Here is a 27741-nt window from a genome sequence, read left to right as displayed (position 1 = left end):
TGATGCCTTTTGTGTCTAGAAATCTATCTAGCTCCTTCTTAAATATATTCAGTGACTTGGCCTCCACAGCCTTCCGTGGTAGAGAATTCCACAGGTTCACCACCCTCTGAGTGAAAAAATTTCTGCTTATCTCAGTCCTAAATGTCCTATCCCATATCCTGAGACTATGACCCCTCATTCTGGACCCTCCAGCCAGGGGAAACATCCTTCCTGCATCCAGTCTGTCTAGCCCTGTCAGAATTTTATATGTTTCAATGAGATCCCCTCTCATTCTTCTAAACTCGAGTGAATACAGGCCGAGTCGACCCAATCTCTCCTCATAAAACAGTCCTGCCATCCCAGGAATCAGTCTGGTGAACCTTTGCTGCACTCTCTCTATGGCAAGTATATCCCTTCTTAGGTAAGGAGACCAAAACTGCACACAATACTCCAAGTGTGGTCTCACCAAGGCCCTGTATAACTGCAGTAAGACATCCTTGCTCCTGTACTCAAATCCTCTTGCAATGAAGGCCAACATACCATTTGCCTTCCAAACTGCTTGCTGCACCTGCATGTTTACTTTCAGTGACTGGTGTATGAGTACACCCAGGTCCCTTTGTACATCAACATTTCCCAATCTATCACCATTTAAATAATACTCTGCCTTTCTGTTTTTCCTTCCGAAGTGGATAACTTCACATTTATCCACGTTATACTGCATCTGCCATGTATTTGCCCACTCATTCAACTTGTCTAAATTGCCTTGAAAACCTCCTTGCATCCTCCTCACAACTCACAATCCCACCTAGTTTTGTGTCGTCAGCAAACTTGGAAATATTACATTTGGTTCCCTCATCCAAATCATTGATATATATTGTGAATAGCTGGGGACCAAGCACTGATCTCTGTAGTACCCCACTAGTCACCGCCTGCCACTCCAAAAAAGACCCATTTATTCCTACTCTCTGTTTCCTGTCTATTAACCAATTTTCAATCCATGCCAGTATATTACCCCCAATCCCATGTGCTTTAATTTTGCACACTAACCTTTTATGTGGGACTTTATCAAAGGCCTTCTGAAAATCCAAATAAACCACATCCACTGGTTCTCCCTTATCTATTCTACCAGTTACATCCTCAAAAAATTCCAGTCGGTTTGTCAAACATGATTTCCCTTTCATAAATCCATGTTGACTTTGTCTAATCCCGTTGATATTTTCTAACTGTCCTGTTATCACATCCTTTATAATACTCTAGCATTTTCCCTACCACTGATGTTAGGCTAACCGGTCTGTAGTTCCCTGGTGCAGCAGGTGATCAAGAAAGCCAACGGAATGTTGGCTTTTATTGCTAGGGGGATAGAATATAAAAACAAGGAGGTATTGCTGCAGTTATATAAGGTATTGGTGAGACCGCACCTGGAATACTGCATACAGTTTTGGTCTCCATACTTAAGAAAAGACATACTTGCTCTCGAGGCAGTACAAAGAAGGTTCACTCGGTTAATCCCGGGGATGAGGGGGCGGACATATGAGGAGAGGTTGAGTAGATTGGGACTCTACTCATTGGAGTTCAGAAGAATGAGAGGCGATCTTATTGAAACATATAAGATTGTGAAGGGTCTTGATCGGGTGGATGCAGTAAGGATGTTCCCAAAGATGGGTGAAACTAGAACTAGGGGGCATAATCTTAGAATAAGGGGCTGCTCTTTCAAAACTGAGATGAGGAGAAACTTCTTCACTCAGAGGGTGGTCGGCCTGTGGAATTTGCTGCCCCAGGAAGCTGTGGAAGCTACATCATTAGATAAATTTAAAACAGAAATAGACAGTTTCCTAGAAGTAAAGGGAATTAGGGGTTATGGGGAGCGGGCAGGAAATTGGACATGAAGCTGAGTTCGGATCGGTCAATGCCCTGTGGGTGGCGGAGAGGGCCCAGGGGCTATGTGGCCGGGTCCTGCTCCGACTTCTTGTGTTCTTTAGATTTGTGGTTGGGATCAGATCAGCCATGATCTTATTGAATGGCGGAGCAGGCTCGAGGGGCCGATTGGCCTACTCCTGCTCCAATTTCTTATGTTCTTATGTTCTTTCTCCCTCCTTTTTTAAAATAGTGGGGTTACATTTGCCACCCTCCAATCTGCAGGAACTGTTCCATAATCTATAGAATTTTGGAAGATGACAACTAATGCATCCACTACTGAGATGCAGATTATCGGGCCCTGGGGATTTATCGGCTTTCCGTCCTGTTAATTTCTCCAGCACTATTTTTTACTAATACAAATTTCCTTTAATTCCTCCTTCTCACTAGTCCCTTGGTTCCCTAGCATTTCTGGGAAGTTATTTATTTCTGTGAAGACAGAACCAAAGTATTTGTTTAATTGCTCTGCCATTTCCTTGTTCCCCATTATAAATTCTCCTATTTATGACTGTAAGGGACCTACATTTGACTTCACTAATCTTTTTCTTTTTACATATTTGTAGAAGCTTTTACAGTCCACTTTTATGTTCCTTGTAAGTTTACTCTCATACTCTATTTTTCCCCTCTTAATCAATCTCTTGGTCCTTTTTTGCTGCATTCTAAACTGTTCCCAATCCTCAGGCAACTTTATATGACTCCTCTTTGGATCTAATACTATCCTTAATTTCTTTTGTTTGCCATGGTTGGGATGCTTTTCCTTTTGTGTTTTTGCGCCAGAAAGGAATGTATAATTTTTGCAATTCATGCATTCATTCCTTAAATGTTAACCATTGCCTATCCACCGACATGCTTTTTAATGAAGCTTCCCAATCTATCATAGCCAACTCACTCCTCATAGCTTCGTAGTTTCCTTTGTTTAGATTTAGGACCCTAGTTTTGGATTGGACTACTTCACTTTCCATCTTAATGAAGAATTCTATCATGTTATGTTCACTCTTCCCTAAAGGACCCCGCATAACAAGATTATTAATTAACCCCTTCTCATTGTACAATACCCAATCTAGGATAGCCTGTTCCCTATTTGGCTCCTCAACATTTTGGTCTAAAAAACCATCTCGTACACACTCCAGGAATTCAACCTCCACAGTATTATTGCTAATTTGGTTTAGCCAGTCTATATGTAGATTAAAGTCACCCATGACTACTGTAATACCCTTGTACATGCATCTCTAATTTCCCGTTTGATGCCATCCCCTACATTACCACTACTGTTTGGAGGTCTATAGACAACTCCCACCAGTGTTTTCTGCCCCTTGGTGCTTCTTAACTCCACCCAGACTGATTCTACATCTTGATTTTCTGAGCCAATATCTTTTCTCACTATTGTTCTGATTTCATCCTTTATTAACAACGCCACCCCACCTCCTTTTCCTTTATGCCTTCCTGGAATTTTTAATGAGCAACAACTGGGCTGCTCAACGTTTGCGGGACTCTGATATATGCAAAATCTAAGATGTGGGTCCGCACGGAGTCTGAATGGAGATCAGACATCGCATACCATAAAACACAGATTGAGGTCCCGTCCTTATGTTTACAAACTGTTGAGTTATTTTAAAACATTGAATAAAGGTTGCGCGCCACTAAATCCCACATCTTCTAATCTGCATGCCAGACCCCACCAATCTGCCGATTTGAGTTTGTGCCGAGCCTGTGAGAGTCCGTGCACCAAGGTTCTCTGATGATGTAAAAGGTGGACAGAAGGAGGGGCATCCTATATCCGCAACCAGGGCAAGAGGCCCTCCAGACATAAGCTGCTGAGGCAGTGGGAGGCAGTAGGGGATGAAGTCAATGCCAGGCGCATAGCACCATGAACATGGATGCAGTGCAGGAAGAAGTTCAATGCTTTGACATGAGTGGTCAAGGTGAGTGAGGTCAACTGTCAAGTGGCATCTCCTACCAACTGCACCACTAGCCTCATCCACTGCTCCACGCACTACACCCCCCATCACCCACATACCAACAAACTCTTTCAATCACTACTCAACCCTTCCAATCAGATGCTTCCTCTCACCCTCACACATTACCACTGTTGCAAACTGCACACTCACAACTCACAGGCCACATACACTGGCAGCTCTTCAACCACAACAGCCACAACTCCCAAACATCTTACAGGACACTCACTGACACATATCCCACTTTCTTGCAGGAGAAGGTGGCGCATAACAGGAGGCAGCAAGTGGCAGTGGCTCCACGGAACATGAGAGTGAAGGGAATGGGTAGTGGGAAGAGTAAGGGCTAGGTTGCATGATGATGTGAGCAAGGGGAGGGGATGTGAAGGAAACCACTGAGTGTGACATTTTCCCTGCAACTCCCACCCCAAATCCAACTGCAGTCATTGTGGCTCCTTTTACTGCCACATCGCGCCATACCACCCATCATTTCCCATCCGAAAGTAAAGAAAAAGATCTAGAGAGAAGCAAAAAGAAGAATTAAGGGGAGAGAATCTGAAGAAAAAAGAAAGAGAGACAGAAGCAGAAGAAGAGAGAAAAATAAACAAAGGAAAGACATCAAAAATTGCTACAGTTCCTGTGATGGCTTAGTCTCCCCAGCATGGACGTTGAATTTCTGAGAGGAGGGAGCACAGAGAAAGTAGTAAAAGTATTAGAAATTTCAGACATACTGAGGCCAATTGTAGTGTCCTTACAATTGTTTGAGACCAGCTTACTCAACATAACCCATGGATCAAACCTGAGGTTTTCAAGGACAGCATGGCTCAGTACCACACCAGGTGGTGCATTTGTCCAATGAGTCATCAGGACAGCCTCAACAAATTTTCAATGTCACTTCAATCCTAGGCATTATACAAATCTATATTAATATAATATATTATACCTACATTCACAAATTAGCAAATCTGAACCTCTCATACTCACCCGAAATAAAGTGTTTATCAGGGTCTTCATTTTCCATGACAAAAGGAGAGGTCAGTACTTTGTAAGAATGCGATAAGTAATAAGGAACAGGATTGGCAGTAGTTGCTATGAGAGGTATCCTGTAATTGACTGTTAAAAGCTGAGAAGAAGAACATGTTTGTAATTAGTTCCCAATACAAGCCCCATGAAAAGAACACCAGGCCAGGGAGATATTTTTTTTTAATGTTCTTAAAGAAAACAAATCACCTGCCTCCAGACAACATTCATGCACCAGTTTCTAAAGGAAGTAAGGGTATAAATTAGCAAAGTTTTTAAAGGTTCACTAAATTTGGGAGTGATGTCTGAGAACTGAAAAGTAGAAACATACGAGTAAAGTCTGTGCTTGGGCGCAATCGGGAAATTGTGCCCAAAATTGCGCTGGTTAGGTTACAATTCAAATTTCTGATAAAATTCATTTGCATAATCACAAATGTAAAATCTTCAATGAACCAACGCAATCGGGCAGCGTAATAGAATGTAATCTTTTCTTATTTTTTCTTTCCATTAAAAAGTACTCCTTGATGTATTTAAGAGTGGTAACCTGGTGCAGTTTTATTAATACTGCTGAAAATGGATTTATCACCAAAAATAAGCATTTTCAGAAGATTGTTGGTTTAAACCTCACCTTGGACTTGAGCACATAGTCAAAGTGGACACTTAAATGAAGTACTGAGGGAGTGCTGCATTGTTGGAGATTTTTTTTTGGATAAGATGTTAAATTGAGTCCGTTATTCTATTAGATCACCAGCCTTCCGCCCAATCTTCTAAACTGAAGAGAATATAAACCATGTTTATGCTACCTCTTCTCATTATTTGACCAAACTGCTCTGGGGCATCCTGAAGATATGAAAGGTGCCATATAAATGCAAATTCTTTATTTCTTAGTCTGTAACATGTGTTGATGAGGAGTTTCTGCATTTTAAAACATTCCAGATGATGGTAACCTTACAGATGGAGAGGAAGAGTAGACACAGGGATCTGCTGAGAACCTACAGTTATCTAATAGATGCACAGTACTGGAGTGATGTGATGTACACAAACATCAGCACGGTACCTTGGAGGAGGTCATTATCCATATAGAAGATTATACCAGGATATAGGATACAGATGAGGTTGGGAGGGGCAACAGAAGGCTACTGGAGGATTATAGAAAGCAAATGGAAGCCCAGAAAATAATATGGTGGGCAAAGAGAAAGTATAAAGAAATTGCAGTTGGTATCAAAGGGAATAGCAAAAGTTTTTATAAGTATGTCTGGAAATAAAATGGGAGGTGGTTTCATTTTAAAAAGGTTTAGGTGCAACAATAGTAAAGAGTATGGATTTGACAGAACTGCTAAATACATATTTTGCTTTGATCTTCATCGTGGAAAAACAGGATACAATTCCATAGGTATAGGGAAGATTAAAGATTAATGAACGAGAAGAATCTATAAGCATTAGTATAAACAGAAAAGTTGTAATGAATAGGCTGGACAAGTTATCAGGCCCAGATTGTTTTTCACTCAAGTGTATTAAAAGAAATAAGTGAGCAAATTTGGGATACATTAGTTATAATCTTCAGCTTCAGGTTGTTCTTTGAAAGAGTACTGAAGTGGTAGATAGCGGAGGATGAATGGATATTAAACAGATGGATTTTCAGAAGACATTTCATAAGAAAATGTGGGGGGTGATGAGAATGGATGAACAAAGGAATTAGGGGACCAGGTATATAAGACATTAAAAGCTGATCCACTGGAGGAAAAGGTGGTCAGAAAGGCTAATGGAATGTTGGGCTTTATCAGAAAGAGGCATAGAATATATAAATAAGGAAATACCACTGCAGTTTTACAGTGTTGGTCAGATGCCATTTGGAATATTGTCTTCAGTTTTAGGCACAATTGAAAAGGGTTAGGCTTATTGAGCCAAATGGCCTGTTTCAATTCCTAAAATTTCCTAGTCTCTTCGAACCCCTTCAGACTTCCTCAGCCATGCATTTATCATCAGTCAAGAGAACTTAGAAGCAATAGTAATTACATTCACTAATTAAGTACATCAAAAGGTACTTACAGGCACTTGAAGAATTAATAATGAAGGTGTACGTTTAAAAAAAATCTAATTCAAATGGTTCCAGGAGTAAATAGGAAATTCAGGCACAACATTGTGATTGTGTTATTCCTCACCAAGAGACCCAAATTTAGCACCCCAATCTCCATAATTCCATTCCCATTGCTCCAATTTGGCTGTGGGTGGGTTGACCAAATAACAGCACCAAATGGAACTGTGGTGATGTCCAGGATGTAAAGATACCTTGAATATTAGCCTTAGTGTTGAGGATGGTATTAATTCTGGTTTAATTCACATTAATTGCTAAGTTAGTTCAGTGTAGAGAAGATTAACAGAAATGCCATTTCAGTGAAGTCTCCTCATACAGCATGTCCCTGATAGTGTGGTGGTGATTTTATGTTTATACTTCTTGGTGGCTCAGTTTGGAGAAAAAGTCAGTATTGGTACCAGAAAACCTGGAGCGCATGAAAGGGAATTACAACTTCACAAATTCTTGAATTTTAGGGCTCCGAAGCCTTAAAACACAAATTCACATTCCTACCACCTGGACCTCTGGCTGTGGTCAGCAGGGTGGAAGCAGGATGAAGTGGAGGACAGGGGGCGGGAAAGGAGGAAGGGGAAAATAAAAGAAACGTGTTTTTCTTTTGTGACAAAGTACAGTGTTTATAGGATAACAGGAATGTATGCGCTCTGTTCAAGCAGATAAAGATGAGCACAGATTTTGTTACTTTCTTCTCTTGCTCAGTCTGTGCCCTGGTTTTCCCAGTCTGTAATGCATTTATCAATTCCATCTCCTGTTTCTTTGAGGCAATCTTAAGCTGTTCTCTCTCAAACTCTGCAATTGCATTCGCACAGGTTTCTGTGTAGGTTTTTGAAAAATAGATTTTATTTCTGGGAACAAAGCCTGTTTTCAAATATAGGAGAAAAAAAACATATATTAGCTAAAGTTCTTTACAAATTCCTGACGTGCACAGCATGATTAAAGCACTTAGATGAACAATAGCGAAAGAACAAAATCATCATATGTAACAACAAGATTGGAATAAACAAAGGCTACTATCCTAATTTTCGTGGTAGACAAAGATATTTTAGTTTCTTTTAATTTTCCCCCGCCTTAAACATATTTTCCTCTCTTAGTCACTTCCAATCCTGTGTCAGACACCATGGCGGGCGGGGGGGGGGTGGTGTGGAATTTTAACTGGGAACAGGTTTCAGGTGGGTGGGGGACAGGTGAGCATCAAACCCTACTGACAGCATCAATTTTAGGCCTGGGCTATTTTAACTCCTGGGCTACATTTACATCTGAAATAGGTGTAAAGTGGCAGCTGGCTGGCTGCCTCTCTGGCATTCAGGTATGCTGTGGTGGGTGGGTGGTGGTGGTAGTGGTGGGGGGGCGGCGTTCGGCAGGGTCTCACAGGTGGGAAAATGGAGGAGCCCGGGGAGGCAGAGACCCAGACTTGCCTTGCGGGGCCCGGAGGGGCACTTCTATTCCTCCTGCCCCCACAAATATTAAGGTCAAATCTTACTTTTATAGCCTCCGCTTCTTCCGTGACAGGTTATACTGAGCGAGGCAACCATGCCGGATGCCCTGCTCAGTCAGTGGTTAAGATGCGATCGGGGTCCTAATGACGTCATTGGCCCCGATTCACCTGTATTAATGAGGCTCCTGCCTGAGTCAGGCAGGCACCATAGCCACCTACAAAAAGGGCCCAGTTAAAGCAGTGGCGAGTGGGAATGGACTGGGATTGAGGCAGTAAGTTTTTAGGGGCGATTTTAACCACCAGGCAGGGTGGGTTAAACTCACTGCCCCAGTTTTTAGCTGACAGGGTATGGTGATGTCACACTCCCAGGCTTGTGTCAATGTTACCAGGTGACTATATTTTCTGAGGCATGCAAGAATGGTCCAGGATGGCATCCTCTGATTTTCCCTCTCTCCCCATAGGGGAGTGCCTCTAGCTTCTCATCTGTCTACTGACCATACCCCAGTGAATTAAGGATAGTTGAGTTTAACTTGGAGTAAGCCAAAGTTCTATATAAACAGCACAGTACTGGACTTAGTACTTATGAATTGAATGGAAATGTAAAACCCTCTCAAATATCACCGAAGTGGTGGGCAGCCAGGATTTGGTGTATGGTGGCATCTAAACAAATGTAATTGAATATATCCAATCCAAAGATCCTGCATGGGGAGATAGCTTTCACTCTGATAGGGATGCATTACCATTTTGCCTGTAACCCTAGGCTTGTAAATGTGAAGATAGGCTGGAAGACTGACGTTCTTGACTTTCTATAACATTCTTCAGTCGCCCAGTCTATCCTTAATTTGACAAGACAAGAAACTTACAGGAACATTGTTTATTCATTGATTTACTTGTCAACTAGTTTGTAATAAACATATACTGTTAGCTGTTTCCTTCATTAGTTAATCATTTGCCTAAAGAATTAAAACAATCAAAATGAGCTTCCTTTATCAAAATACAGTAGGTAACCAACCAGAGTATCCAGGAACCATTGAGTCAGTCAATTTCTGGCCTTCCCTGCTGGCTTTATGTCTCTGAAGTAGATTTCGACTTTGCTCAGTTCCCACATTTTTGTTGGTTGCTTGATACCGGTTTGACTGGAGAAGTAATTGTCCAGAACGTGCTATTCCAGGATCTGTGAGCAGCTTAGAGGTCAGCTTGCCATAGCATTGCCCAAAACTGTACTTATACTGAGGACAATAACCAGCATATCTAAAAAGATATCACAGAGCAGCAATTATGTTTCAGGAAGAAGGTATACATTTACTGGGAATTAAACCTCATTATAATTAAACTACAGAACCTATCAGGTCATCGACCTGAAACGTTAACTCTATTTCTCTCTCCACAGATGCTGCCTGAGCTGCTGAGCATTTCCAGCATTTTCTGTTTTTATTTCCCATCAGATTGATGTTTAATTGCCTTTGTGAAAAACATGTTTTATAGTAATAAAATATGAATTACAAGAGAAAGACCAGAAATATCAGCAGTGTATAACATAGAGGTGTGTGCCTATATGTATGTTAGTTTGTGTTGTGCATATTTAGCATTATGATATGTGGCTGTATACAGTGTGTGAATAACAATGTGTTGTGTGGGAGTGCCTGTATCTGTATATCTGTCGGTATAACTGTGGTGTGAGTGTGTAGATGTGTGTGGTATGTGGCCTATAAAACTTGCTAATTCTACATCTATGTATAATCTACCCTATCAAAGACTCTGGAGCCTAAATTAATTAGCGCCCAAAACCAGGTGTGATCCGTCAGGCACGCAGCCAAGGCGTGCCAGAATGGAGAGGCCTGAGGACCATCCTAAATTTGTCCTCAGGCCTCATCATCATAATTGCGGCGAGCTGCAGACGCCGGTCGGGTGCCCTGACGCAACTTGTCGGTTCAAGCCCTTCGAATTTCAGCTGGCTCGAAAACCGGCTGGGGCGCACTGATGAATCCAGGGGGGAGCAATCAGGAAGGGGGCAAGCACAGGCTGGCAGTGGCCGCATTATTAATGTAGAGGCAGGAGCAGTACTTGTGCTCCTCTGGCTCCACATTAAGGTAAGTTCAAAAGCTTATCTGCAGTCCTCTTTTGTGGCCTCCAGCGGTCCCGTTAGAGCCTAAAAAAGTACTCAAAGCTTTCACCCTCGTCTGCCTGTTCAGGTTGACATAAAAGATCCCATGGCACTACTTAGAAAAGGTGGAGAGAATTCACCTGGTGTCCACGGCAACATTCGTCCCTCAACCAAATTTTCTGTTTGTAGGACCTTGCAATGTGCAAATTAGCTGCTGCATTTGCCTACAAAATGGTAGTGACGATATCTTGAAAGTAATTCACTCTGGCTGTGAAGTTCTTTGGGATGTCCTAAGGATGTGAAAGGCGCAATATATGTGCAAGTTTTATTTTCTTTCTGTGCTCTCAGTCTAAATTAAATAGTCTTCTTACATCTACTGGACAAGTTATACTGCATGTTTTGTGTCATTGTAACATAATTTCTGCATTACAGTGTTTCAAAATATGCAGTATAACTGAAGCCAAACTGGGGTCAGTTTAGAACTATGCATTAGCTATGAGATACTATAAAGGGGTAGTCTTACATGTTTTGGCTTCACACTGGTTGCAGTATAATTACAAACTGTGCAGAATGTACATTTTAAACTATAATTAAGCCACCCGTACATTTTTATTATTAATTTAAAAAAACTAAGCCCAGGCGGCTTCATGGCATTTTACTGTCTTGAAATGTATTCCCAAATGTGTGTTATAGAATCATCAACTCATAGAATCATAGAAAGGTTACAGCATGGAAGGAGGCCAGGGGTCGGTGCTGGGTCCCCAACTCTTTACAATCTATATTAACGATTTGGAGGAGGGGACCGAGTGTAACATATCAAAGTTTGCAGATGATACAAAGATGGGAGGGAAAGTGGAGAGTGAGGAGGACATAAAAAACCTACAGGGGGATATAGACAGGCTGGGTGAGTGGGCAGAGATTTGGCAGATGCAATACAATATTGGAAAATGTGAGGTTATGCACTTTGGCAGGAAAAGTCAGAGAGCAAGTTATTATCTTAATGGCGTGAAACTGGAAAGTACTGCAGTACAAAGGGATCTGGGGGTCCTAGTGCAAGAAAATCAAAAAGTTAGTATGCAGGTACAGCAGGTGATCAAGAAGGCCAACGGAATGTTGGCTTTTATTGCTAGGGGGATAGAGTATAAAAACAGGGAGGTATTGCTGCAGTTATATAAGGTATTGGTGAGACCGCACCTGGAATACTGCATACAGTTTTGGTGTCCATACTTAAGAAAAGACATACTTGCTCTCGAGGCAGTACAAAGAAGGTTCACTCGGTTAATCCTGGGGATGAGGTGGCGGACATATGAGGAGAGGTTGAGTAGATTGAGACTCTACTCATTGGAGTTCAGAAGAATGAGAGGCGATCTTATTGAAACATATAAGATTGTGAAGGGGCTTGATCAGGTGGATGCGGTAAGGATGTTCCCAAGGATGGGTGAAACTAGAACTAGGGGGCATAATCTTAGAATAAGGGGCTGCTCTTTCAAAACTGAGATGAGGAGAAACTTCTTCACTCAGAGGGCAGTAGGTCTGTGGAATTTGCTGCCCCAGGAAGCTGTGGAAGCTACATCATTAAATAAATTTAAAACAGAAATCGACAGTTTCCTAGAAGGAAAGTGAATTAGGGGTTACGGGGAGCGGGCAGGAAATTGGACATGAATTTAGATTTGAGGTTAGGATCAGATCAGCCATGATCTTATTGAATGGCGGAGCAGGCTTGAGGGGCCGATTGGCCTACTCCTGCTCCTATTTCTTATGTTCTTATGTTCATTCGGCCCATTGAGTCTGTGCTGGCTCTATGCAGGAGCAATCCAGCTAGTCCCACTCCCTTTATACATTCTAAAAAGAATAAGATAAATTTATATCTTCTCTTAAATTTACTTTATGTAGAAATTCGAAGGGAACTGCACTGAGTGCTAAAATTCCTGAAAGTTGCAATTTATACAAATTAAATGCACTCATGAGAATGTCGTATTTATGTGACACAAACTGATTAGACTTTAGTGATGGAAGACTTAGATGAGACAAATTTTAATGTGATAGAATGACAGATGAAACATTATGTTTAGTATAATGTATAATTTGTGTAAAATGGCATTATGTGACCAAGCACGACAGGGCACATAAGAATTCTTTGATTCTTTGTGATAACTGTGATCGACTTAATTTAGTCCTGCAGTCACCTGTTACATTCTCACAAATTTCACTGGATTTATTTTGCAATAACATTTTATTTAAAAGGCAGCACTGTCCTGTTCTGTAAGGTCAGTATGAGATGGGCAAATGTTTAATCAGACCTGCACTTCACATAAATGATTCTAATTGTGAACTGATAAAGATTAACTAAAATTGGGAGTTTGCAAGGAATTTAAATGTAAATCTGACTGTGCGAACAAACTCTGAAAAATAAAAGAAATGTATTACTAAAAGGGCAAAGTCCATGAAAAAAATGGCAATTTTTTTTGTTTGAGTGAAACAAATCTTATCAAAATGTATCACTGGATTACTATGAAGCAATGATGTAAATTGTTCGACTCCCTGATAGTTTCCCAAGTACTATGCTTACAAAGAACAGAAGTAGGCCACTCAGCTCCTCGAGCCTGTTATGCCATTCAATTAGATCATTGCTGATCTGTGTCTTCACTCCATTTACCCGCCTTGGTTCTGTAGCCCTTAATACCCTTACCTAACAAAACTCAATCAATCTCACTTTTGAAATTGTCATGACCTAGCCGCAACACCTTTTTGGGGAAGAAAGTTCCAGATTTCCACTATTCTTTATGTGAAGAAGTGCATCCTGACATCTCCTCTGAACAGCCTAGCTCCAATTTTTAGGTTATAACCCCTAGTTCTGGACTCCCCCACCAGAGGAAATCTCTCTATCTACAGAGGAAATCTCTCTATCTACACTATCAAATCGTTTAATCATCTTAAACACCTCGATTAGATCACCCCTTAATCTTCTATACTCAAGGGAATACACGCCTAGTCTATGCAACCTGTCCTCATAATTTAACCCTTTTAACCCTGGTATCATTTTGGTGAATCTGCACTGCACTCCCTCCAAGGCCAATATATCCTTTCTGAGGTGCGGAGCCCAGAACTGAACGCAGAACTCCGGATGTGGTCTAACCAGAGTTTTGTACAACTGTAGCATAACTTACACCCATTTGTATTGCAGCCCCCTATTTCATTAGCCTCAAATTATTTTTTGTACCTGTCCATTGGTTTTTAGTGATTTCTGTACGTGCACCCCTAAATCTCTCTGTTCCTCCACAGTTCCTAGCTTCTCACCATTTAGAAAATACTCTGATCTATCTTTATTAGGTCTAAAGTGGATGACCTTTTTAGTTATTTCCCACACATAAAGATGGAGCGGAGAGCAGCAGGACCGGACCTGGGAAATCAAAAAAAAAGTCAAAAAGTGAGGAAACAGAGGAGCGCTGAGGGAAGTCAGTGAGTATTTTGTTTCTTGATAAGTGTTTTTTTAATTGGTTATTGTGTTTAGTGGTTGGTAAGTGTTTTTAGAGGTTAGTCTGTTAGTGTTAGTTAAATAGTCTTAAAGCTAAACAAATAGTTGAAAAGAGCGGGAAACTGGAGCAATTAAACAAACCCAGGGAAAAATCTCAAAAGGTGACTTCATAGTCAGCACAGAGGGGGGAGTGACGGAGCCCGAGGAAATTAAACCATGTCTTTAATTTACTATATACTATGGGGGTTAAATCGGTTAACCCCCGAAAACGGGCGCTGGGATTGTGGTGCGCGATTAATCCACTGCCTGATTAATTCGTGCTGCCTGATGGTTTCTATGATTGCTGTGTGCAGCCAGCGCTACCTGTACTGTTGATTGGCTGCACACACCAGCAGGGGGTCCTGATATCGGGAATTGCTAGCGTTACTTAAAGTCAGCCTGCACCTCTTAAAGGGGAGGTGCACTGTGGCTGCAGGGAGACCTGTGGCTGCAGGGAGACCTGGAATTGGTGTGGCAACTAACTCTGTTCTGGAATATACTGAAGAATGGCTGGGCCTGCAAGAGAGCATGCACCAAGGTTCTCAGTTGACGCACTAGAGGCCTTGGTGCAAGAGGTGAATGCAAATAGGGGCATCCTTTATCTGCAAGGGGCAGGAGGCCCTCCAGAGATATGCTAAGGAGGCAGCGGGGGGAAGTGGCGCATGAGGTGAATGCCAGGAGCATTGCACCATGCACATGGATGCAGTGCAGGAAGAAGTTCAATGATTTGACACGAGTGGTCAAGGTGAGTGACTTCAACTGTCAAGTGGCAAATCCTACCAACTGCACCACTAGCCTCATCCACTGCTCCACACACTACTCCCCCCATCACCCACATACCAACAAACCCTTTCCATTAGTATGCAACTCTTCAAATCAGATGCTGCATCTGACCCTTCCACCAAGTACCACTCTTGAAAGGCGCACACCCGCAACTCGCGGTCACACACACTGGCAACTATTCAACCATGACAGCCACAGCACACAAACATCTTCCAGGACACTCACCGACATACTTCCCTCTTTCTTGCAGGAGAAGGTGGCGCATAACAACAACCAGCAGGAAAGACCAGGGGGAGGAGACAATGCTGTCGATCATTGGGCGGGCCGTCGTTGTGGCCGTGGCCACTGGCGGTGTTGGAGGTATCGATGATGAGGGTCTGTGCATACCTAATCCTCCTTCTCGCTTCCCACTTCTCACTCATCCCACAATCTTTTCTGACTCACATGCTACAGATGGTCTGCACATCTTACTTTCTCCTCTCCCGCTCCACAACTCACCCCGTGTCCCTTTGTCATTGCAAATACCCAAGAACTAGAACCGGCACAGTCAGAGGAGGCAGAGGAAGATGACAGTGACGATGCAGACACACCGACTCGGCAGCTCAGATACTGACACTGCACATACTTTAGAGGCTATGATAGAGGAGAGATCTGCACGTGGTGAGACACCGGGCACAAATGCGCAGGAGTTGGGGCGGGGGGGGGATCGGATACCGCAGGTGCCAGCTCGCTGGAGGACGAGGTCGCACACTAGTTCTACTGCAGAGGAGTCAAATGATGACTTTGATGGGACAGGCTACAGAAGAAGGCTGATGGGTGTACACAACCAAATGCTTGGTGCACTGGAAAGCCTGCCAGAAAGCCTTTGCACAATGTCAAGGGGCATGGAGGAGTCCAGCTCCAATTTGGCACAGGGCTTTGCACAGAACTTGGAGCCCATCCTTTCCCACATGGACCAGGTGGTCACCTCCATCAGCACACCTGTGGAACCCACCATGATACAGCATCCGATTACCGATATCACAGCTTCCACTGCAGCACAAACGTCTGCCAACCAAGGTCTGACTGCTGCTGTCACGGCTGGGGGTTCCACTGTCGAATGGGGCTTCCACAGCATTACAGCAGTCCAGCAATCTGTTCTCCAGCAGATCATTAGGATTGCTGAGGTGCCCCCCCCGGGAGAGTGGCAGTGGCTCCATGGAACACAAACCTGCTTTCCTCTCTCAGGATGACAGCATTCCTGCTCCCACCCCTGCCACTCTGCCACTGCTCTTGCTGTTGTCTGAGGACCAGCCAGGCCAGGCTGCTACAGCCCAAGCCAAGATGGTGCAGTCTGAAGCCGGGCCCTCCCAGCTCAGAGCTGCTCGAGGTCATCATCCAAGGCCATCTGCACTCTCCTCAATTGAAGGTCAGCAGCCTTCCACCACCCATGCTCCAGCTACTGGGGATGCACCTCATAGAAGCACTAGGAAAGGTAAAGGTACACGAAAGACAGCCACTAAGGGTATGCACTAGGGTGAATAGTCTAATTTTGATTGAATTATTACGTGTTAATTTATAAATTTGGATATGAATTTGCATTTGGTGTTGGTTTTAATTTGTGCGATGAGCTGAGGGAGGAAGCAATGTGTAATCATAAGGAGGACGATTTGATGGTCACGTGGGAGCGGGAAGGTAATGAGTGTGGGACAGTTGGTGAATGGGGAGGTGTCATTGAGATTACTGGTATCGCTCATTAATAATCTGATCACACAGAGTCCTGGTAAACATGGCCTGTCTACCTTGTTGCCTCCCTGCCTCTTCCTCCACTGTCTGCTGCACCTCCTCCTCCTCCTCCACCCCCCTCCACTTCCTCCTCCATCTCTTCATTTTCCTCCTCCTTCTCCTCCGCCTCTTCCTCCTCCGCCTCTTCCTCTGGCTCAGGTCCTCGTCGGATAGGTGGTGGCAAGGACTGTTCCCTCATAATGGCCAGGTTGTGCAGCATACAGCATTCAACGACACATCTTGATACCCACTCAGCTGAATACTGCAGGGCTCCTCCAGAGTGGTCCAGGCAACGGAAGTGTTGCTTGAGGACATCTATGGTGTGCTCTATGATATTCCGTGTGGCAGTATGGCTCTCATTGTATGCCTGCTATGCACGTGTGTGTGCGTTCTGGACCGGAGTCATGAGCCACTTCATGAGGGGATAACCCTTGTCGCCCAGTAGCCAGCCTTTGACTTGCCATGCTGGTTGAAATATAGGTGGCACGTTGGATGGCGCAAAATAAAGGAGTCATGACTGCTGCCAGGATAGCAGGCATTGACCTGCATGATGCACTGCATGTGGTCGCACACCAGCTGCACACTGAGGAAGTGGAATCCCTTTCAGTTCATGAATATGGCCGAGTTCAGATGTGGAGCATACGTGGCAATATGAGTGCAGCCAATGGCACTCTGCACCATTGGGAAGCCTGCAATGCGAGTAAACCCTCATGCTCGCTCGTGCTGCTTGTTTTTGTCAAGAGGGAATGAGATGAATCTGCTTCGGAGTGCGCACAGAGCGTCCGTGACCTGCCTTATACAGCAGTATACTGCAAACTGCGAGATGTTGTTTATATCTTCAGCAGCAGCCTAAAAGGAGCCAGAGCCGTAACAATTAAATGCCACGGTTACCTTAACAGCCACAGGCAAAGTTGTCCTTGCCCTGCTCTGAGGCTGCTGTTGTGGCTTGAACAGTTGACAAATTTCCGTCATAGCCTCTCTGCATGCTCCTGGTCATGTTCAATTCCCAGAGGAAGCTCTAGCAGGCCACCCATGTCTGGAAGCAACCTTGTACAGCACATTATTTTAAATGCCACTAACAGTACTGCAAGACCAGCCAGATCACTTTCTGAGATAGAATATTGCAACTTTTTCCAAGTATAGGAAACTTTCACAAACACCCACAATTGTACCAGCAGCCAGGATAACTAATCCAGCAAATAACCAGCAACTCCTGCATGATTCTTTTAAATTGTGTTGGTAGAGGGGGGTCCTTCATGCTCTTTAACTCCTGTTCAGCTGTATGAGGTTACGACAGTGCGTTGGCTGGAGCGGGGAGTTTGAAAATGGCGCCGGCTGCTTCAAATCTCCCTATTTTACATGCTGCTGGCATTCGTTAGGTGCACCATCTTTACCAAGATGGCGTCCTGCGCTCGTCACGCTGGAAGTATGCGTGCGCATCTCAGATGTCATTTTCGGGGCTTAGGAGTTCATGTAGCGCCTACAAAACGGGCGCTACGTAGCCCAATTACCCCCATAATCTTTAAACTATAAAAAGTTAAATAATTAAATATCCAGAATAATTAATTACTAATTAATTTAAAATCAAGCTAAAATCCATCGACTAAATATAATCTAGACCTTAAGTGATCCTATTAGTTCTGGAATTAATTAATACTAACAAATAAATAAATAAATATACAAAAACTAGAAATGGCTGTGCAGGTTGTGTGTCAGGACTGTGATATGTTGGAGTCTGTGGACAGCGAGACCGTTCCGGATTACCGCATCTGCAGGAAATGTCTATGCCTTGGGTCACTCCAGCTCAGAGTCCTTGAGCTGGAGTGTGAGTTAGAGACATTCCGACACATAGGTCATTAGGATAAGGGGAACCAAGGGAAAGTAAAGAAGGAGGTCCCGCAGACACTGGTCCTATTCAACAGGTACAATGTACTTTCTACCTGTGAGGATAAGGATGTGGGCTGCGGGGTAGACAGCCAGCATGCTAACCATAGCACTGTGGAGCAGGAGGTAGTCCAAGGGGGGAAGGAGCAGAATAGAAAGCTTGTAGTCATAGGGGATTCGATAATTAGGGGGACAGAAAGCGTCCTCTGCAGTCGCGACCGAGGATCCAAGAGGGTGTGTTGCCTAGGTAAACTAATGGGTCGAAAGGCTGACAAGCCCCCTGGACCTGATGGCTTGCATCCAAGGGTCTTAAAGGAAGTGGCTACAGAGATAGTGGATGCATTGGTTGTAATCTTCCAGAATTCACTAGATTCTGGATAGATCCCAGCGGATTGGAAAACTGCAAACGTAACACCCCTATTCAAGAAGGGAGTGAGAATGAAAGCAGGTAACTATAGACCAGTTAGCCTAACATCTGTCATTGGGAAAATGCTAGAATCCATTATTAAGGAAGTAGTAGCAGGACATTTGGAGACTCATAGTACAATCAAGGAGAGTCAACATGGTTTTATGAAGGGGAAATCATGTCTGACAAATTTTTTAGAGTTCTTTGAGGAAGTAACGGGCAGGGTGGATAAAGGGGAACCAATGGATGCAGTATATTTGGATTTCCAAAAGGCATTCGATAAGATGTCACATAAAAGATTACTGCACAAGATAAGAGCTCATGGTGTTGGGGGTAATATACTGGCATGGATAGAGAACTGGCTAACTAACAGAAAACAAAGAGTCAGGATAAAAGGTTCATTTTCAAAATGGCAATCTGTAACTAGTGGGGTGCCACAGGGCTCAGTGCTGGGGCCTCAACTATTTACAACACATATTAATGACTTGGATGAAGGAACAGAGTGTCTTGTGGCCAAATTTGCTGATGATACAAAGATAGGTGGAAAAGCAAGTTGCGATGAGGACACAAAGTGTCTGCAAAGGGATATTGACAGGTTAAGCGAATGGGCAAAAAATTGGCAGATGGAATATAATGTGGGAAAATGTGAAGTCATCCACTTTGGGAAGAAAAATAAAAAAGCAAAATATTATTTGAATGGAGAAATATTACAAAATGCTGCAGTACAGAGGGATCTGGGTGTCCTCGTACATGAAACACAAAAAGTCAACATACAGGTGCAGCAGGTAATCCAGAAGGCAAACGGAATATTGGCCTTTATTTCTAGGGGGATGGAGTATAAAAGCAGGGAAGTCATGCTACAACTGTACAGGGTGCTGGTGAGACCACACCAGTACCTCGTACAGTTCAGGTGCCCTTATTTAAGGTAGGACATACTTGCATTACAGAGAAGGTTCACTAGGTTGATTCCGGGTATGGAAGGGTTGTCTTTTGAGGAAAGATTGAACAGGTTGGGTCTATACTCATTGGAGTTTAGAAGAATAAGAGGAGATCTTATTGAAATGTACAAGATTCTGAGGGGACTCAATAGGGTAGATGCTGAGAGGATGTTACCTCTCATGGGGGAATCTAAAACTAGGCGGCATAGTCTCAGAATAAAGGGTCGCCCGTTTAAGATGGAAATGAGGAGGAATTTCTTCTCCCAGAGGGTCGTGAATCTTTGGAATTCTTTACCCCAAAAAGCTGTGGAGGCTGAGTCATTGAATACATTCAAGGCTGAGTTCGACAAATTTTTGATCAGCAAGGGAGTCAAAGGATATGGGGAAAGTGGAGTTGAGGTAAAAATCAGATCAGCCATGATCTCATTAAATGGCGGAGCAGGCTCGAGGGGCCGAATGGCCTACTCCTGCTCCTATCTCTTAAGGTCTTATGGTCTTATAGCCTACCTGGTGCAAGGGTAAAGGATATCTCGGAGCAACTGGAGAGGAACTTGGAAAAGGAGGGGGAAGATCTATTTGTCATGGTCCATGTTGGGACTAATGACATAGGGAAGAAAAGGGAGAAGGTCCTGCTAAAGGAATATCAGGAGCTAGGAACTAAATTAAAAAGCAGGACCTCACGGGTGGTAATCTCAGGATTACTACTTGAGCCACATGCTAATTGGCACAGGTATAAACAGATCAGAAAGTTGAATGCGTGGCTGAAAGAGTGGTGTGGGAAGGAGGGGTTCCACTTCATGGGAGACAGGCACCAGTACTGGGACAGGAAGGAGCTGTACCATTGGGACAGGCTCCACCTGAACCAGGGTGGGACCAGTGTCCTAGCGGAAAGGATAACTAGGCTGTCAATAGGACTTTAAACTAGTAAGATGGGGGAGGGATCTGAAGAAAAAATAAATAGGAAATGAGAGTAAAGGTCAGACCAAATTAAGGAATAAGTGTAACATAAATGGTCAGGGAACAAATACAGTTATAGAACCTAAGTGTCAAATGACTGTTCAAAACAAAGGGAGTGGAACAATTATTTTAAAAAATTTCAATTCCCTGTACAGCAATATGCACAGCATCTGAAACAAAACAAGGGAACTGGAGGTAATAATTCATAGCGAGGAGCCAGATGTGCTAGGGATACCTGAAACATGTAAAATATAATGAAGACCCCTCAGATAATGAAACAGTGCGTGCCCACATGCAGCAAGATCTGGACAACATCCAGGCTAGGGCTGATAAGTGGCAAGTAACATTCGCGCCAGACAAGTGCCAGGCAATGACCATCTCCAACAGAGAGAGTCTAACCACCTCCCCTTGACATTCAACGGCATTACCATCGCTGAATCCCCCACCATCAACATCCTGGGGGTCACCATTGATCAGAAACTTAACTGGACCAGCCATATAAATACTGTGGCTAGAAGAGCAGGTCAGAAGCTGGGTATTTTGCGGCGAGTGACTCATCTCCTGACTCCCCAAAGCCTTTCCACCATCTACAAGGCACAAGTCAGGAGTGTGTTGGAATACTCTCCACTTGCCTGGATGAGTGCAGCTCCAACAACACTCAAGAAGCTCGACACCATCCAGGACAAAGCAGCCCGCTTGATTGGCATCCCATCGACCACCCTAAATATTCACTCCTTTCACCACCGGCGCACTGTGGCTGCAGTGTGTACCATCCACAGGATGCACTGCAGGAACTCCCCAAGGCTTCTTCGACAGCATCTCCCAAACCCGGGACTTAGAAGGACAAGGGCAGCAGTCACATGGGAACAACACCACCTGCACATTCCCCTCCAAGTCACACACCATCCTGACTTGGAAATATATTGCCGTGCCTTCATCATCGCTGGGTCAAAATCCTGGAACTCCCTTCCTAACAGCACTGTGGGAGAACCTTCACCAAACGGACTGCAGCGGTTCAAGAAAGTGGCTCACCACCACCTTCTCAAGGGCAATTAGGAATGGGCACTAAATGCCGGCCTCGCCAGCGACGCCCACACCCCATGAACGAATAAAAAAAAAATAAGGAGCATGCCTGACAGTTACATATTGCAGGATATAATGTATTTAAAAAGGATAGGGAAGGAAGAAGGGAGATGGGTTAGCTGTACTAATTAGAAATAACATAATGGCAATAGAAAAAAGGGACATAAGTAACATTAAGATAGAAACAGAATCCATATGGATTGAGACAAAGGATAAGAAGGGATCGATCATGTTAATAGGGGTATTCTACAGACCACCTAATAGTGGAAGGAAGTGGAGGAAGAAATACATAGACAAATCTATGAAATGAGTAAAAAACATCGAATAATAATCATGGGAGTTTTTACAGTAAGTACATGACTCCTTTCTTACCCAGTATGTGAGAAGCCCAACAAGAGAGGAATCACTGTTGGATCTAGTAATGGGAAATGAACCGGAACAAATAAGAGAAGTAAGTACAGGGGAACATCTAGGCAATAGGGAGCATAGAATCATAGAATCATGGAAAGGTTACAGCACGGAAGGAGGCCATTCAGCCCATTGAGTCCGCGCCGGCTCTATGCAAGAGCAATCCAGCTAGTCCCACTCCCCCACTCTATTCCTGTAGCCCTGCAAATTGTTTCCTTTCAAGTCCTTATCCAATTCCCTTTTGGAGGTCATGATTGAATCTGCCTCCACCACCCCCTCGGGCTGTGCATTCCAGATCCTAACCACTCGCTATGTATAAAAGTTTTTCCTCCTATCACCTTTGATTCTTTTGCCAATCACCTTAAATCTATGTCCTCTGGTTCTTGACACTTCCGTCATTGGGAACAGTTTCTCTCTATCTACTCTGTCTCGACCCTTCATGATTTTGAATACCTTATCAAATCTCCTCGCAACTGTCTCTGTTCCAAGGAGAACAAATCCAGCATCTCCAGTCTATCCACGTAACTAAAGTCCCTGATCCCTGGAATCATTCTAATAAATCTCTTCTGCACCCTCTCTAAGGCCTTCACATCTTTCCTAAAGTGCAGTGCCCAGAACTGGACACAATACTCCAGTTGTGGCCGAACCAGTGCTTTAGAAAGGTTCATCATGACTTCCATACTTTTGTACTCTATGCCTCTATTTATAAAGCCCAGGATCCCGTATCCTTTTTCAACCGCTTTCTCAACCTGCCCTGCCACCTTCAACGATTTGTGCACATACACCCCCAGATCTGTCTGTTCCTGTATCCTTTTTAGAGTTGTACCCTCTAGTTTATATTGCCTCTCCTCGTTCTTCCTACTGAAATGTATCACTTCGCATTTTTCTGCATTAAATTTCATCAGCCTCGTGTCCGCCCATATCACCAGCCTGTCTATATCCTCTTGACGTCTATCATTAACCTCCTCACTATTTACTACCCTTCCAAGTTTTGTTTCATCTGAAAATTTTGAAATTGTGCCCTGTACACCCAAGTCCAAGCCATTAATATATATCAAGAAAAGCAGTGGTCCCAGCACCGACCACTGGAGAACACCACTGTACACCTCCTTCCAGTCCGAAAAACAATCCTTCACCACTACCCTCTGTTTCCTGTCCTTAACATAATAAGGTTTCAAATAATGATTGAGAAAGACATAAGTAAGTCAAAGTCCAAAGTAATAGATTGGAAAAAAGCTAATTTTGAGGGGTTGAGAATGGAACTAGGGAAGGTAAACTGGAAAAAAAAATTGACATACAAAGAAATAGAACAGCAGTGGGAAATATTTAAAACGGTGATCAATAGAGCTCAGGAGAATTATATCCTACCTAAAAGCAAGAACAAACTAGCCAGTAATGACACATCATGGATGAATAGAAAAATAAGGACAAAATTGAAACTAAAGAAAATGGCATACAATAAGTACACAGATATCAAAGGAGAGGATGACAAAAGAGAATATGAAGAGGTTAGGAAAGAAGTCAAAAAACAATTAGGGAAGCAAAGAGGAACTACAAGATTAAATTATCAAGGAATATGATAATAAACAGTAAAGTATTCTACAAACACATAAATAACAAAAGAAAAATCAGAATAGAGATAGGGCCACTAAGGGATGCACAAGATAAACTCACAGGTAATGTCAGCGAAATGGCAGAAATATTGAATAGTTATTTTGCCTCTATATTTACCAGGGAGACTAATAGGGTGTGCAGGACATTAGAAGAAGAGGTCGAAAAAGATATTAAAACATTTAAGATAGAAAGGGGGGAGATAATTGATAAACTAATCAAACTAAGGGAGGATAAAACCCTTGTCCGGATGGATTACATCCGTGAATATTAAAAGAAGTTAGGGAGCAGATAGCAGAGGCACTATTACATATAGAAATAATTCACTAAGAAAGGGAGTGGTGCCAGAGGACTGGCAGACAGCTAATGTTATTTCTATATTTAAAAAGAGAGATAGAACAAGTCCAGGGAACTATAGACCAGTTAGCTTAATGTCGATGGTGGGAAAGATAATGGAATTTTTACTCAAAGATGTAATAGAAAGACATCTAGAGAACATCTAAAGAATAATCAGCACGGATTTCAGAAGGGAAAGTTATGCTTGACCAACCTTATTGAATTCTTTGAAGAAGTAACAGAGTGGGCAAGGTAATGTAGTAGATGTAATACATTTGGATTTCCAAAAGGCCTTCGATAAGCTGCTGCATTGTAGACTCATGGCTAAGGTCAGAGCATGTGGAGTCAGGGGACAGGTAGCAGAATGGATAGCAAGCTGGCTACAAAACAGAAGATAGAGAGTAGGGGTTAAGGGTAGCTACTCAGACTGGCAAAAGGTGGAAAGTGGTGTACCACAAGGAGCCGTGCTGGGACCATTGTTGTTCACAATTTACATAAACAGTTTGGATCCGGGAATCGGAAATACAATCTCAAAATTTGCGGACGACACCAAATTGGCGGGTATAGTTATTACAAAGAAAGAATGTGTCAAAATGCAAGAGGAAATTAATAAACTTGTAGAATGGCCATATAATTGTCAAATGAATTTCAATATCGATAAGTGTGAGGTGATGCATTTTGGTAGGAAGAATAACGAGGCCACATATTGATTGGGTAATAAGAGTCTAAACTGGACAGAGGAACAAAGGGATCTAGGGATACAGATACAAAATCACTAAAAGTAGCGACACAGGTTAATAAGGCCATAAAAAAGGCAAATCAAGCACCAGGACTTCTAGAGGTATAGAATTGAAAAGCAAAGAAGTTATATTAAACTTGTGTAGAACCTTGGTTCTACCACACTTGGAGTATTGTGCACGGTTCTGGTCTCCATATTATAGAAAGGGTGTAGAGGCATTGGAGAGGGTGCAAAAAAAATTCATAAGATGATACCAGAACTGAGAGGATATCTCACGAAAGGCTGAACAGGCTGGGGCTCGTTTCTCTAGAAAAGAGAAGGCTGAGGGCTGACCTGATTGAGGTCTTTAGGATAATGATAGGGTTTGATAGGGTGGACATAGAGAAAATGTTTCTACTTCTGGGGAGTCCAAAACTAGAGGTCATAAATATAAAATAGTCACTAATAAATCCAATATGGAATTCAGGAGAAACTTCTTTACCCAAAGAGTGGTAAAAATATGGAACACGTTACCGCAAGGAGTAGTTGAGGCAAATAGCATAGATGCATTTAAGGGGTAGCTAGATAATCACATGGTGGAGAAAGGAATAGAAAGAAGGGTATCCTGATGGGGTTAGATGAAGTAGGGAGGGTCGAGACTCATGTGGAGCATAAACGCCGGCATAGACCAGTTGAGCCGAATGGCCTGTTTCTGTGCTGTAGTTTCGAAGTAACTTGATGACCTCACATCCCCCACATTGACCTCCACCTGCCATAGTTTTGCCCACTCACTTAACCTATCCATGTCCCATTGCAACTCTCTGCTCGCATCTAAACTACTTACTGTGCCACCTAGTTAGAGTCTTCGGCAAACTTGGATATACAACTCCAATCCTTCATCTAAGTCATTGATAAATATAGTGAAAAGTGAAGGCCCCAATAACCTTTAAGGTTTCCAATCATTTTAGAATAACAGTGAAGGAATGATTTGATTGTTTTGATCTGTGTCGCTCAGTATTAACACTGTCCGGCCTGTCAGACTAGTTGCCATAGGAACATTAAACAGAGTGTCGGCTCTGCTGCAGGGAATGTTTTTTTAAAAAGATAAATATGTGCGGAAAGGTTCGTTTTAACTCAGAAACAAAACGAAATGCATCTGTCATTCTGAGTCTGTACTCAGACCGCGGAATGCAAAGCGCAGACCCGCAATTTAAAACATTCCTGCACTTGTTTGTCGGCCGCTTTCTGCCCCGTGGTGAACTCACTCACCCGGGTATATAGTGAGGATCCCGGGTCATCAAAAGCGGGCTGACTTTCGGTGGGTAAACGTTTGCCATCCGTGTCTCCTCAGCAATAATAACTCACGACTGATCTCAATGAAACTGCGCCGAAGGGGTAAGTGATGGTCCGACTCGGCTGGTCGTAGGTCCAAGGGAGCTGGGCTGGGAATGGGGGCGGGGATTAAGGCTATCTCATGAGGCAAGGACTTCCCACAGGGACATCTCATACAGACGTTTTACAAGGAGCATGTTGAAGAGGGAAAGGGGCAAGGGTGTCCCGGGAGGGCATTGTACACAGGCAGGGAAATCCCAAAGGACAAGGATATCCCAAAAGCACAACTTAAAGAAGCTGTAACAGGGGATCCCAGAGAGATAGATATGGGGACATTCAACCATCTGAAGGCCAGTTCGAGCTTCCAGCAGGTGACTTCATCTGGGTCAGGAGCATAGGAACATTTGACTAAACTAGCTTGCTCCTGCCATCTTGTTAGCCATGACAGCTCTCATTTTTAATGCCAGTTTCCTTAAGACCCTCCTTAAAACCCATCTCTTTGACCAAACTTTTAGTCATCCTCCTAATATCTCCTTCTTTGGCTCGGTGTTGATTTTTGTCTAATTACATTTCTGTGAAGCATCTAGGGACATTTTCTACTTTAAAAGTTCTATACATATGCAAGTTGTTGTTTTATCGTATCACCTGTGTCATCATAGTTGGTCCCTTAAAGCAGCTGTACTGTTATGGTTGGTTGTTAACTTGTTAATGTTAACAACATTTTACAAAATAATAAGTATTTTTTGAATATTCATTTTAGAAATTTTTCTGAACAGCTTTTATAACAATACATTTTCATTGTCTATTAGCAATTTATTTCAATTCATTGTCAGAGCCGTTTCTTCTTCATTACAACAGTGACTACACTTCAAAAATACTTAATCGGCTGTAAAGTGTTTTGGGAGGTCCAGAGATTGTGAAGGGCGCTATATAAATGCAAGTCTTTCTATCGCTCAGTCCAGCATCAGGAACAGGCACACCTAATCTTTTGGAGCAAAATTCTGAAGTTGTGGAGTGAATATATATTTTATTTTCATTTTTTGAGCCTGCCTTTTCTTGTAGTTTGCTCATGCAACATGTTCATCATTGACAATAAATGCCATAAAATGTATCATTGTACATGTATCTTCTACAAGGTGCTCCAGACTGTGCCTGCTGCTATTTCTTCAAACCTCCTGCTTTAAAATTTAATGAAATGCATCATAGGTATAAGGCCTGTATTTTCCTCAGCTGCACCATTGCCTTTGGTGAGGTGGAACTTCCAATCATCCAGCCTCACAGGTGCTGAGCCTGCTATATTTTGTGAGTCAGTTTAATTAGAATATTGTGGGCAAGCTCTAGACTTTGGAAATGCCGCTCATTGGGAGCTGCTACAGAAAGTAAGTGTCTGAAATGGCTTAAAGGGCCAGGCGTCATTAGAAGACTTTTTGTTGTAAACCAGGAGATTGTTTGAAAAATGCCAGACAAGTCTACTTCAGGGCACAGAGCCACTGCTTCACAGATGTTGATCT

The 27741-nt window shown here is 43.0% G+C and overlaps 1 protein-coding gene across 1 annotated transcript in view; it reads right to left on the bottom strand.

Moving 5' to 3' along the window:
• cimip2b (ciliary microtubule inner protein 2B) overlaps positions 1–26297 on the bottom strand; it is a 34583-nt gene extending 8286 nt beyond the window's left edge. Inside the window, exons 1-4 of the mRNA XM_067993581.1 lie at positions 26168–26297; positions 9405–9643; positions 7640–7815; positions 4830–4968 (exon numbers count right to left, since the gene is read on the bottom strand). Coding sequence (XP_067849682.1) covers positions 4830–4968; positions 7640–7815; positions 9405–9643; positions 26168–26235 — 622 coding nt within the window. The 5' untranslated portion in view covers positions 26236–26297. The remainder of the gene's footprint in view (positions 1–4829; positions 4969–7639; positions 7816–9404; positions 9644–26167) is intronic.
• Between the last annotated feature and the right edge of the window lie 1444 nt (positions 26298–27741).

The sequence above is a fragment of the Heptranchias perlo genome, chromosome 1, assembly GCF_035084215.1.
Source record: "Heptranchias perlo isolate sHepPer1 chromosome 1, sHepPer1.hap1, whole genome shotgun sequence".
NCBI lineage: Eukaryota > Metazoa > Chordata > Chondrichthyes > Hexanchiformes > Hexanchidae > Heptranchias > Heptranchias perlo.
Note: the sequence above shows the minus strand (reverse complement) of the source record. Positions and strands in the feature narration are given on the sequence as shown.